This window comes from Anneissia japonica, unplaced genomic scaffold (assembly GCF_011630105.1).
Source record: "Anneissia japonica isolate Jap-2015-1 unplaced genomic scaffold, ASM1163010v1 scaffold401_len1656234_cov178, whole genome shotgun sequence".
NCBI lineage: Eukaryota > Metazoa > Echinodermata > Crinoidea > Comatulida > Comatulidae > Anneissia > Anneissia japonica.
In genome coordinates, this window is record NW_022745982.1 from 170,205 (window position 1) to 182,605 (window position 12,401).

Consider the following 12,401-nt stretch of genomic DNA (forward strand, 5'->3'; position numbering starts at 1 on the left):
TTCGTGCATTATAAATTGTTCTACAGTTGATTTAATAAATATATTAGACAGTATCATAACTATGCGTATGGGATATGTACATAATAAATATCTATGACGTAAAATTAATTTTTTTTCTAAATGATTGATTAAGTCATAAATAAAAACAGTATATTAACAATAATATTAATAATGTACAAATGGAATGGGGATGGAAGTTTACAATATACGATTTATTCAAAAATAAATTGAATTTTTAGCGGGATTCAAGTGTTATATAACACTCCCTTATGCATTATAAACCGTACGGTATGTAAACATCACATTCCATCTATTTGTATTCATTTGCAAATCATTACCTATCATTCATCTATGATATTAATTTAATATGCTAATCACCGTCTACGGTATAGTTATCGTTGTGGTGATTAACATATTTATTTATTCTATAATAAGACTTATCATTATAGTGCATATGCAAATAATAGCTTTGTTTTCAAAGGTTTTATAGATGGATGGGCAAAGCAAATTTGATGTGTTTGGTGGCTTTAATGACAGCACAAATTTATTACAGGTGTGTGTACATATTTCTTGATAATATAGTTTTATTCCAAAATAATCCGTTCACCCATATTTTTGTTTAAATATTATAGCTCTGTACGAATAAAAAACAATGCATTAATGATAACATTAAAAGTACATCACACCGTGACATTATTATGTTAAAATTGCAAATTATAATATTACAGCACATACCAATCTTCTTATGACGTCAATTGTGCGTACCAATAGCACGTAGTGATAGCGCGTAACATTCTCCCTTTGATGGACTTTAGTCCGTACTTAGTGCGTACCAATACAGTGTGCTAATAGTGCGTGCTGATATTTTGTTTGACGTCAATCCGGATTCTATAAATGGGTTCTTATGTCTACGGTACCATGGCAACACGTCACCAGTCAATTAAGTCTTTCAACCCGACACAATGAAAATAATCGACGCGTTGTATGTAATTTACACAGATTTGGTCTGTTCTTTGTTATATATATTTTTTTCATAAAGTTATCAAGCTAATTTGAATAGTTACACGTTTTAATCAAGTTACTGATTTGCTTCAAAATAAATAAACAATAGTAACGCAAATCTCATGATGGCAAAACAATATAACATAGCTTACATTTAAACTATTGAACCATTCGACCTGTTAAAAAAAATGAGAAGGTGAAAGGGATAATAATGGCCTAATTAAGTAAGCCTATGTGAAACGGATGAGTTACGATTATTTTTTTAGTGATCAAAATCACTTTGAAATATGAAACATAACATCAATGGTTCAGCAGCAAAAAAAATGTTTATTAAAGAACATGCTGCGATGATATTATTAAAAGATGGTAATATAAATAATCATATTTTCAAAAAAAAAAAAAATTGCGTGTGACCTATTAAGGCCTACTGACAGCAGATTACCAAAATGACTTAAATTGTTATAACAAAGTCAATCAAGAATGGAATCTCATGAAAACATCTGATTGATCTCTTGACATACTGTCTCTTATACACATCTAGATGTGTATAAGAGACAGCTTATTGGACGGTTCATAATGCTCTCATAAAAATATAGGCCCTATTCTTGTCATTTGCATAGAACGCTTAAATATGCTTTAGTCTTAACATGTATTTCATCAACTAGAATTAGTGTATGCGTTTATGAAGCCAGATGAAATTTTTGAATTGATACAGCACTACCTTAGGCCTACTACATTTTTTAGCAATATAACATAGTTTATAATCTTTTTAAAAGCTAGTTAATTTCAGTCCTTATTGGATATCAACGACATCCAAAGGTGGCCAGTAACAATAAAATTCACATTCATTCATTCCCATTGAGATAGTATGTGACGTCAGACAGATTCGAGCTGTCTTTATGTTTCGACAATGTACGCGAGTCTTACAGCGCCCTCAACATTGTAAATTTTACTATCAAATGAGGAAAAAAAATAAAATAAGTCTAGTTTGACTTTCTCTACGCTTTAACGTGTGCCAGATTAGTTTTTTAAAAAAGAAATCCATACTAAATTAGTTTAATCGAGCATAATCTTAAAGACTTGCAAAATGCGCAACCCGAAACGGAGTCCAGTTATGGCGCACTCGCGTGGCATGCAACAAATAAACTGGCATCAATGAATTATTGTGATTGTATAGAGTTGTATTTATGTTTATGTAGCACCTTACAGAATCGACAGTAGACTGATTGTCATTCAGACTTGACCAAATATCGCATAAATTAAAAAAATATAAAGTTATATCATACTGTTCGCGTATAGTTATGTTAACGCTGTTGAGGATTGGCATCTCGCATGGCGTTCAATAAATAAAGTGGCATAAATGATTATTTTGATTGTATAGTTTTATTTATGTTTATATTGCACCTTACACTATCGACTGATTGTTATTTAGGACCAATATCGCATAAATATATAACGTTATATCGTTTGTTCTCATATATGGTAACCCTGTTTAGTGATCTCCAAAATTGTCTCAGTAGCCTCGGGTACTTATTGTATACTAGGTAGAACACACGGCATTCGGTGAGCCTCTTCTTTCGGATTCCCTCTCTGATGCATCAATGTGTTACATGGATTCAAGCAAACCCGAGAATTCTGTTTTGGTGTACCAAAAAACAATCCATTGGTGTCAAGGCGCGCCAAACGGTCCGATGCTGATGATCTAAGTCTAGTTGGAAAACCAAACATGGCACCAGAAATAGTATTGGAAGGCTTCTGGTACAAACTACTGTGTTTTTGAACAGGATAAGCAGCTGTTGAAAGGACAAAATATGAAAATGTTAAATCTACAATAACTAGGGAAACTGTGTGGTTGTTTTAAAATTAATTTAGGTACACCTATTGATAGGTAGTACAGTTTAGTAGCAGCAAGTGAGCGCAGCAGCAGTAGCAGTATCTCATAATGAAGCAGCCAAGTCTTCTGGAAATCAGGAAGGCCTCCCCACTCCCACAAGCACGTCATGAAATCTCCATGAAAAAGTAACCCATCTTCCGCAAATTCATAATATTTGCATGTTTTTAACTAGTTTTATCAGTTGTCTCACGGACGTCAGTACCGATGGGTGTCAACATGCGCAACAAATTAAAATTTAATTTAAGAAGAAAAAAGCTCATCTAGCCGATTTCCCGGAAGGGATTTCTTGCAACTAGGGACCTCTGGTGAAGTCAAATAATTTAAAATTAATACGAAAAAAAAAATCAGTACTCTAAAGCATGTTCGCCACTTGGCGAATTTCACATGCACATGCGCATTCACATTTCTTAGTTTTTGCTAGCGAAAAAATGCGCAACCAATCAGAACGCGAACCGACGCTTTGATTCGCGCGAATAAATTTGCCTAAGTGGCTCTAGGCGAATGTATTCGTGCAAATCGAAGGCGTCGGTTCGGTTCTTGAGCTCTGATTGGTTGCGCACTTTTTTCGCTTCTCAAAAAGTAGAAACATTTCGAACTTCCGATTTCGAAGCGAAAACCCCGATAGAAGTTTAAATGCGCATGCGCATAAACTGACGCTTTCGACTCCCGCGAATAAATTTGCAAGTGGAAAAAAGGTTTTACGGGACTTACATTTCCTGTGTAAATCTGAAAGTTGTGGCGATTCCTGATTCCTCCCAAAGTTGTATAATATGACGGGCTCAGTTTTTGACCGGCGCAGTCTACCCTCCTTCGGAAATGTAAGGGACGATTCTGCTGCGGTAAAAGTCTTAGCTCTCGTCCTGTATCTTAAAGAAACACCTTCTGGCATCATTCCGTACTTTTTATGTGCTAATTTACTATTGACAAAACAGTTTTGATCTTCGTTGTTGGATGACAGAGGTACACTGGAAGCATGGGACGCCGACCGCTGCAATCTAGAGGGTTTAAATGTTGTTCGTTGAAAATATGGAACTGTACGACAGAGACACTGTCGTGTTGCACAAGAATGTGACAAATTTTCTGAGAAAGATTCTGATAATCTCACTGACTCACCATATCGATCAGTGTCAGTTATATGTCTTGGTTGAGCTCCTGAAGTCCGATCTGTCGATTTCGATTGGCATGTTGTACTAATAATTGGCTTTGGCTTATCAATAGCCATCTCTTTAACCCTTTTACTTACTTTTGAATCATTATTATTTTCGTTTTTGTTATTGTTGAGATCAATTTTCTTTAAAAATTTGGTCATGTCTTCTACACTTTGTCCTGTCGGTGTCTCTTTTTGGTCGTCGGAAGTCCTATCATAATTCTTGGTTAATTTGGCTGAGATTTGTTTGTTGTCACAAATAGGGCCAATAGCATTGCGTTTGATCTCATTCGACTTTTTATTTATTTCATTTTTATCATCTACTTTCGTTTTCACCGAGCCACTACTTCGTCTCGTAAAGATCTTATGTCTGGAATTATTTGTAAGTTGTAGAATCGGGCCCGAGGTATTGCTACTAATGAAGGAGTCGACATATTGCATATGCGTGGCAGGTTTCTCTGGATAGCCCCATCCGTTAGCTAGTCTTTTCACCAAGAGATGGTACATAGCATGATCAGGAGTTGGATTATTTTCTATAACATTTTCAGTAACTTCCTTCTTGGTAAAATCCAGCTCTGCAATGTAGCTTACGACATTCTTGTTTAGATGGTCTTCAGTAAGTTTATTGGGATAGCAGCACGACCTCAAGCGGTGGGAGTATCCGCGATTTATCCAAGTGTGTTTCATCACGTCTCCCAGTTTAATTCGAACTGCTTCATCGGCTTTTAGTAATCGACTCAGAAGATCCTTACAATCTGGTGGAAAGAACATTAAATCAATCAGTACATAGGCAATTGATTCTAACAAAGCTTATTGAGATGAACGATTGAATTTATTCGATTTATTAAAAAAAAATTAGGCTAGACTTATGCTTATGCTGTCACGGTTAACGTGNCCGCCCCCTCATATTTTGATCGCGCCCCCCCCCCCCCCCCCCCCATTTTAATACTGCTAGATACGCCACTGTGTACGACGCACACATACAAGATAAAAATATAATTTGTGAACGAGAAAAAAAGAGTAATGTGCATCAGGAACGCCAATTAGGCCGGAGACAAGCCCCCAATTTTACAATTGTAGACGTTGCATGGTTGCACAGTCCTACTTTTTACTCAACAAGGTTCCACCACACCGTTACGTAATGTAACGTTTTTAGCTCAACAAAAGTCGATTGTTATGTGTCACGTGACTACGGTTCATACAATTATAATTATTTCTTTAATAAGAATAACAAAAACAGTATGTTTTTCTTCATTTTTGTGTGAGATATCACAGCTAGGGCCTCCATAGGCCTTGTCGTCTTAGACGTGATTGTACGCTTACCTTTGGTGAGATATTCCGGAATGTTGCAACCTTTAATTATTTTAGCGTGTAACTTGGTCATATTGGTAGGAGAGTCGACTGTGAATGGGAGCTCGCCTGTTAACATTGCGTACATATTAACACCTCTATAAATAAAAGATATATATAGGCCTATAATAAATTTATAAAAATACATAATAATTATAAGTTGTTATTTTATTGATACAGTTTTGACGATGTAGATAGGCATATTGGAAAAGTTTATGTTCATTTATTTGTTCTTTACACTAGGTTTCCTCTTCAGTAAAACGTTGCTGTTCTTCCAGAGGGCCAAGAACAACATATTTATATATAGTGTGGTTATCACTTTTAAATATTTATAATGATAATTAGAAGAAAAATAAAACAATACTTTATGATATCCAAAACTTATAAATGGTAATTAAACAGTTTCTGTAATTTAATTAATAAGCCGGTTGTTTATCTTATTTTTAAACATACTGTATACGTTAATTTTTTTTAGAATCCAACAATATCTATTTTTTATTCTACTTACATACTCCATACGTCTACTGCTGGACCATAACTTGTGCTACAAAAAATTTCAGGTGCTGCGTATGCCGGGGATCCACACTGGGTTCTAAGAAATCCGTCGGATCCCAAGACGTTGCTGAGTCCAAAATCTGATGAAATAAGAAAAGTATTGTACACTCAATTTTGAACGGCGTGATTCTTGGGTTACGAAACGCTGCTATATCATGTGAATACAAGGGCTGTCTTATTTAAGACAACTCGCCTATATTTATAGTTGTCTCAGGTATTATCTGAGACAACTATGTTATGTCCAATTCCAACAGTAACACTTTGCTAACTGAACAAAACTTCGTTTGCAGCCCTACAATAGACACTATACATACCAATGACTTTCAAGTTGTTATCTTCATCCAATAAGAAATTCTCAATTTTAATATCCCTGTCAAATGAAAATTAATCAATCAATCAATCAGTCACTTTAAATTTCTTTACTCATCTTACTCTTAATTTCTAAAGACATGAAAAAGCATATATCGATAATATACGCCTATATGCATACACACATAATATATATATATACACATATATATATATATATCATAAGTAGTTTATATTATATATATACATATATACATACATAACATACATACATATATATATATATATATTGTGTATGATGAAATAGATATATTGCATATGATGAAAACGTAAACGAGAAATGTGTTCTGTTAATAATAATATAATAATAATAATTATTATTATTATTATAACTTAATTTGGAATAACTAACTATTTAAAAAGAATGTGAAATCGAATTGAATATTGCAATAACTTTAGATATAGTTAATATAATCTTGTAATCGTAGTATATAACTTTCAAAATATTGTTAAGGTCTTCAAATAATGTTTTATGTCTTCTTGTAAATTTTGAATTATTTAATTTTATTAATAATAATTTTTATTGTTAAACCTGTAATGTATTTTTTTTCTCAGATACATAAATCTTTTGAGGTGCAACTTATTTAATTAATGACACAATTTATACTTGTAATCTTAATATTTAGGGTAGCAGTTTAAAAAAAATGTTTATTTCATTAAAGAATGTTTATTATAAGTTTTTTCTAAATGTTTAGTAATGTCTTTTGTATGACTTTTACGTTTCAATTGTTTTAATGAACATTTACCTTTTTGTACATGTATTCCTCGATTGAATAAATTGATTATTGAGTAGGAACATTATTATGCGTGTAAAAAGTATTAAAGGTAAAAGAAATGCAGTACCTATGAACTAATTCAGCTTTATGCATATATTCAACAGCCGAAACCAATTGCCTCATATATTTCCTTGTTTCTCGCTCTGACAGTTTCCTACGATCGCAGAGATACCGCATAAATTCCCCACCCTCAGCAAGTTCCATAACAAGGTAGTAGTTATTCTGCGTTTCCAATACTTCGTATAGTTGTGCGATGTTTACATGGTTGAGTTTCTGCAACATGGCGGCTTCTCGACGCAAGTTCTTTCGCACGTAGTCACGTTTCGCAATCAATTTCTTATCGATGATTTTTATAGCAACCTATAAAAATACAAGTTATGGTATTCTATTAATTCCTTAGATTAAAATGCTTATATTTAATTATTAATAGTTAACATATCGTAAAAGCTCGATTAGAATTTATCTAAGTATAACTTTAATGAAAATCATTTAAAAAAATTACAGTAGAGTATTTTCCAACGACAACATCTGAGAGAACATAAGTCTGTATCAAGGAGTGTATTAATCGGCATTAAATCACCTTAACTACTGAACTTCATCTCCGTTTCTTTGAAATCCATGTACAGTATATGTAGGTCTACTGTATTCTCTCGAAAATGCTATCTTGAAAGGCTTTTCGAAATGGCTTTCTTTAGATTACTTTAGGGGGAGGGGGCTGGGGCTTTATTTCGAGATGGACTTCTCGAGATTAAGCCCAACGGGTTATTACTCCTACGTGTCTTATTCGAAATATCTGAACTCTGACATTTCTAATCGATTGACGAGGCCGAATTTAATTTATCTAATACAACTACAATAAATTCGACTTTGAAAACGTAATAAATATTTCTCATGATAACGATTGTCATTAAGTTTCGTTTCATTAAAACAATCAAATTTAATTATCCAAATGATTATTCAAGGTGTCCATGTGAGACTTTGATCAATATTCTTATAATCGTCATCAACTTACTTAATTAATCTGATTGAATTTGTATTGATTAATAATTTAATAATATCTTTACGTCGTGTATATATTACTGCTATGTATATCAGATATTCATTCACTCAAAGTGCGATAAAATATAATTTTCAAATTCTCCAAGAGGCCTAACGCAGGTAGGTTTTCAAAGTTGTTGAGATATATCGACACTGTTGAAATCTCGATACTAGTGTTTTTAAAATAATGATGACATAGGCTAAGCTAAACAGTTTTCAATTGAAAATTAAAAAGAAAAAAAATGTTCACCCCAAAGAAATATAAATGATTATTAACGTTCATATATAATCCTTTGTAAGACTCTCACATTAACTTGTACTATTTAAAGGATTTTTGTAGTTTTCATTATTCAAAATGTAAAGTTCGTGTAGTGGGTCCAGGAATTCAAAATGGGTGAGGTGGGGGAGGGGGTAAAAAGTCAATTTTACAGATGGAAGACCCAGAAAACCTCACTATGGCTGGTGCTGAGTTACGAATATAATGTCTATGGCACTTGTAGAAGGCCAGAAGTGGCACTATCGGACTTAAATTTGATTGTTATCGCCCCCTTCCCCAATATTTTTAAATTTGAAAAATTTAGAGGGCCGGACCGGATGCTACACCCCTCCCACGCCTTCAATCCGCATGTGCATTTCTTTGGATTACACTTTTTCTTTTTAATAAGAACACATTTTATAAGAACACTGAGGCTGAAATTGCTTAAAAATTAAGAACAAAATAAGAACAAATTGAGGCTGAGGTAGAATGTCAAACTAGAAAAACCAAAAAAATTATATCTGTACCTTATGTGCAGTAGGTACTATATAATACAGTACAGTAGGTGTACCTACCTCCCATTTGGGGCAATTTTTTAACCGGGGCCATTTTTTATGGGCCTTTCATTCAGGGGCCATTTTTGCGGGGCCGCTTTCACCTCCCAGTACAGTGTATACTGCTGTACAATAATAATTTTCTATGTTTGAAAAGTGTGTAAAATAAGAACAAAATAAGAACATTTTGAGCCTGAAATCTGTCAAAAAAATAAGAAAATTGAGCCTGGGCATAATTTTACTGGTTCTTACAAAAAAAAAGTGTATTGGTTTTAAACAAAGCTGTTACATAATTCAAATTTTTCGCAAGCGTGGATATAAATTAACACTAAATGAAATTATGCCATCTGAAAGAATGCAACCAGTGACAAGATCGTGTCAATGTGCTGAACCGTCGCTGTACTCGCAGTGTTAAAATCAATGGTAACGCTGTCTGTACAAAGCTTCTACAAGTTGTAAATCCATGACGAGTCTTTGTATACTAGTCCCAGTTGACGATAATCCAGGCGATCTTTAGTTAGTCATGCATGCATTTCGATCGCTCACTCGTTATTATTTGGCCTAATATTTTGTTTAAATAAAACCTTATATGCTGAGCATTCGTCAAAGTTTCCACAGTGAAGTTTTAATGTGCGCATCATCTCTAATTCTTTGTCACCGGTTTTAAAATAGTAAAGAAATACTGCTTTATTTCCCTTGGACTTTCTAATCTTAAGTAAAGCCGAATTTCCAATAAAGAGGTTTTTCGTGTTGAAAAACGTCACCCACAAAAGCCGAGCACAGGTCGTTATCTGCCAACATTTTTTGTAGAAAATAATAATATGTAGGTTTTGTTTTAGGTTGCCTAGGTTTGAATTTTAGATAGCACTCTACATAACTAAGGCTTAGAGAGTACTTTTCCACATTATTACTCCAGTCATTGGAACGATGCCTGGGGGAAATTCCATAGTTTCCTTCCTGTATGAAATATACCAGCGCATTTTGTAGCTCGAACCCCCTTAGGTAACCACTCCTGGGTGGAGGCAAGCAATGTACGCTCAAGGACACAAGCGAAATGCACAGCGAGGGATTTAAACCCCGACATCAAGATTGGGAAACCAAACCGTTCCCGAGCTGCGCCAAACCGCTTCCACCTTCATCAATATTATCATCGTCTTCAGCATTATTATTATTATCATAATCATCATCACCACTACTATCACCATTATCATCGTCGTCGTCGTCATCATCATCATCGTCGTCGTCGTCATCATCATCATCATAGTTATCATCATCGCCACGTCTATATCTGACGTTCTGGCGTGTATGTGTGCCTCGCCCGAAGAAGAAACATTATTGTTTTTGCCGCAGCCTCATAATATTAACTCTTTGGTTTGTACGGTTTATTCTCTGAGTGTTTATTTTCTGAAAAATGCTGATCATGTATTTTTTTTATCATTCCGATTCAAATAGAAAGGCAATTAATTGTAATTATGGACATTGACATCACGTATTATGCATTTACTCAACGTTTACGATGTCTATAATACAATGCAGTACGTGACAAGTCAAACGCTATTCTATTCTGAGTAGGTCTATATTAATAATAGTCAGCGAAGAAGGTGAACACACAATAGGTCTATTAAACCATATTAGCCAGGACCTAAATTGAAAACTACCCTGCGTATGTTAATAATGACCAATGAGGATTGTGAAACATACCAACATTGTGTTGACATCATTTTATGTTTTGTTTGTCTCATGAACATCCGCCACCGTAAAACGCGAGATAGCGTGCAAGAGAACGTACAAACTCCACTCTAGCGACACTCAAGAATACAAATAATGCAATTTGTAGCACGTCACGTATCAAATAAATAACTGAGCCAAGTAACTGGTTGTTCGTTGAATTTTCTACCATTTCTATATAAACATTGCTGATATAAAGTAAACGCAATTATCCGATTAGTATTTCAGGTATTGTACATTATTGTAATGTATACTGCTACAAACAAAAAGCAGCTATATTGAGTCATTTCACATTCAGACGGATACGGGTATAAATATATTCCTGGTATGTCAAGTAACTGGTAATTTTAAGAGGGTACTCAAGCCAATCGGCAATCTTTTACGTTGGATACTTCTCAGTCTATGAGTAATTAACTAAGGGTTGAGAGGGGGAGGGGAGGGGTGCTATTATAAGGAAAGTAATGAGCCACTACTCTGGGTATGAAGTGATGTCTTAGCCCTTGTCATCGCCACACATTCTAAACTACTGTATGTATTTTGCTCAGCAAGCATTTCAATGGAAGGGGGGCGCTAGGTGAGGGGGAAAATTTTGGAGTGCCTGCAAACAATCATCTGGAGTATATATTATTAACCCATCACAAAAAACCATATATAAGTAACAGAGATATCAAATTTTAATTTGAAAATTAATTGACTTGTGAAAATGCACAAATGTTTAGGCCTATTTTTTTTTTTTTTTTTTTTTTTTTTTTTTTATTGTTTTATGAGGTTTCCCAATTTTATAACAAATTCTTTAATCAAGGGAGCCTATTGAGGCGCCAAGATGTTAGTGTTGTTGTTTTCTCTTTCTAAAATATCCAGTCTGCCGTTGAAAAGCCTATACAATTTAATTGTATGTCTATATGTATGAATTGATAATGTGCTATAGATACACGCCTCATAGATTATTGATTTATGTGCACGTCTATCTGTCCATAAAAATATGTCACTTTCTGTGGCATCATTCATCACTTTGAATTCGTACATTTGCACATGGAACGAATCGTTAACTTGTAATAATTTAATGAGCAACTAGAACGCATTGACTTATTGTACGTCAGCACATGTCCAGCTAACAATTTTATGTTAATAATAACATTGCAGTTTGGTATTTGTTTTAGAAAGTAAATTTCGACTAAATAACGTTGCTGTGACGTTGTGTAAACGTTATCATCTGAATCGCAATGTTCATAATTTCGCGTCATGTAGACGCATCGTCGCGTCATACTGTAGGCGCATCGTCCACTTGAAATTGAATTAACCACAATGAGCATGTTGATTTATAATTATGTTGTTAAATTTTCACTTTGATGTATTGCAGCCGGGGACGGAAATGCACTAAAGACACAATATCGATACTGAACTTTAAAAAAAAAATATTGTTGCCATTGCAACAGACATGCACACCTGCCGATGTCTAATCTCACCTGTATGGAGACTTGTCATTTACAAACAATAAGAGTGAAAATTGTTTTACTACAGGTCTACTTATAGGCATTTGATTTTTTTAAAATTTAATATGCATGTAAATACTGCAGAATAATGTAATTGTTGCATCTGAATGTAATTGGTCCAAGTCTTCATTTCAAAGCTAAAAAAGTGTAAGTAAATTGTTGAACTTATCAAATACCTGTCTCTTATACACATCTAGATGTGTATAAGAGACAGACTCAAGAATACAAATAATGCAATT

At 34.1% G+C, this 12,401-nt stretch overlaps 1 protein-coding gene across 1 annotated transcript in view; it reads right to left on the reverse strand.

Moving 5' to 3' along the window:
• Nucleotides 1-2,366: 2,366 nt before the first annotated feature.
• LOC117120157 (serine/threonine-protein kinase par-1-like) overlaps nt 2,367-12,401 on the reverse strand; it is a 10,602-nt gene continuing 567 nt past the window's right edge. Inside the window, exons 2-7 of the mRNA XM_033265180.1 lie at nt 7,161-7,453; nt 6,263-6,318; nt 5,902-6,028; nt 5,367-5,491; nt 3,608-4,798; nt 2,367-2,795 (exon numbers count right to left, since the gene is read on the reverse strand). Of these exons, the coding sequence (XP_033121071.1) occupies nt 2,533-2,795; nt 3,608-4,798; nt 5,367-5,491; nt 5,902-6,028; nt 6,263-6,318; nt 7,161-7,453 (2,055 nt within the window). The 3' untranslated portion in view covers nt 2,367-2,532. The remainder of the gene's footprint in view (nt 2,796-3,607; nt 4,799-5,366; nt 5,492-5,901; nt 6,029-6,262; nt 6,319-7,160; nt 7,454-12,401) is intronic.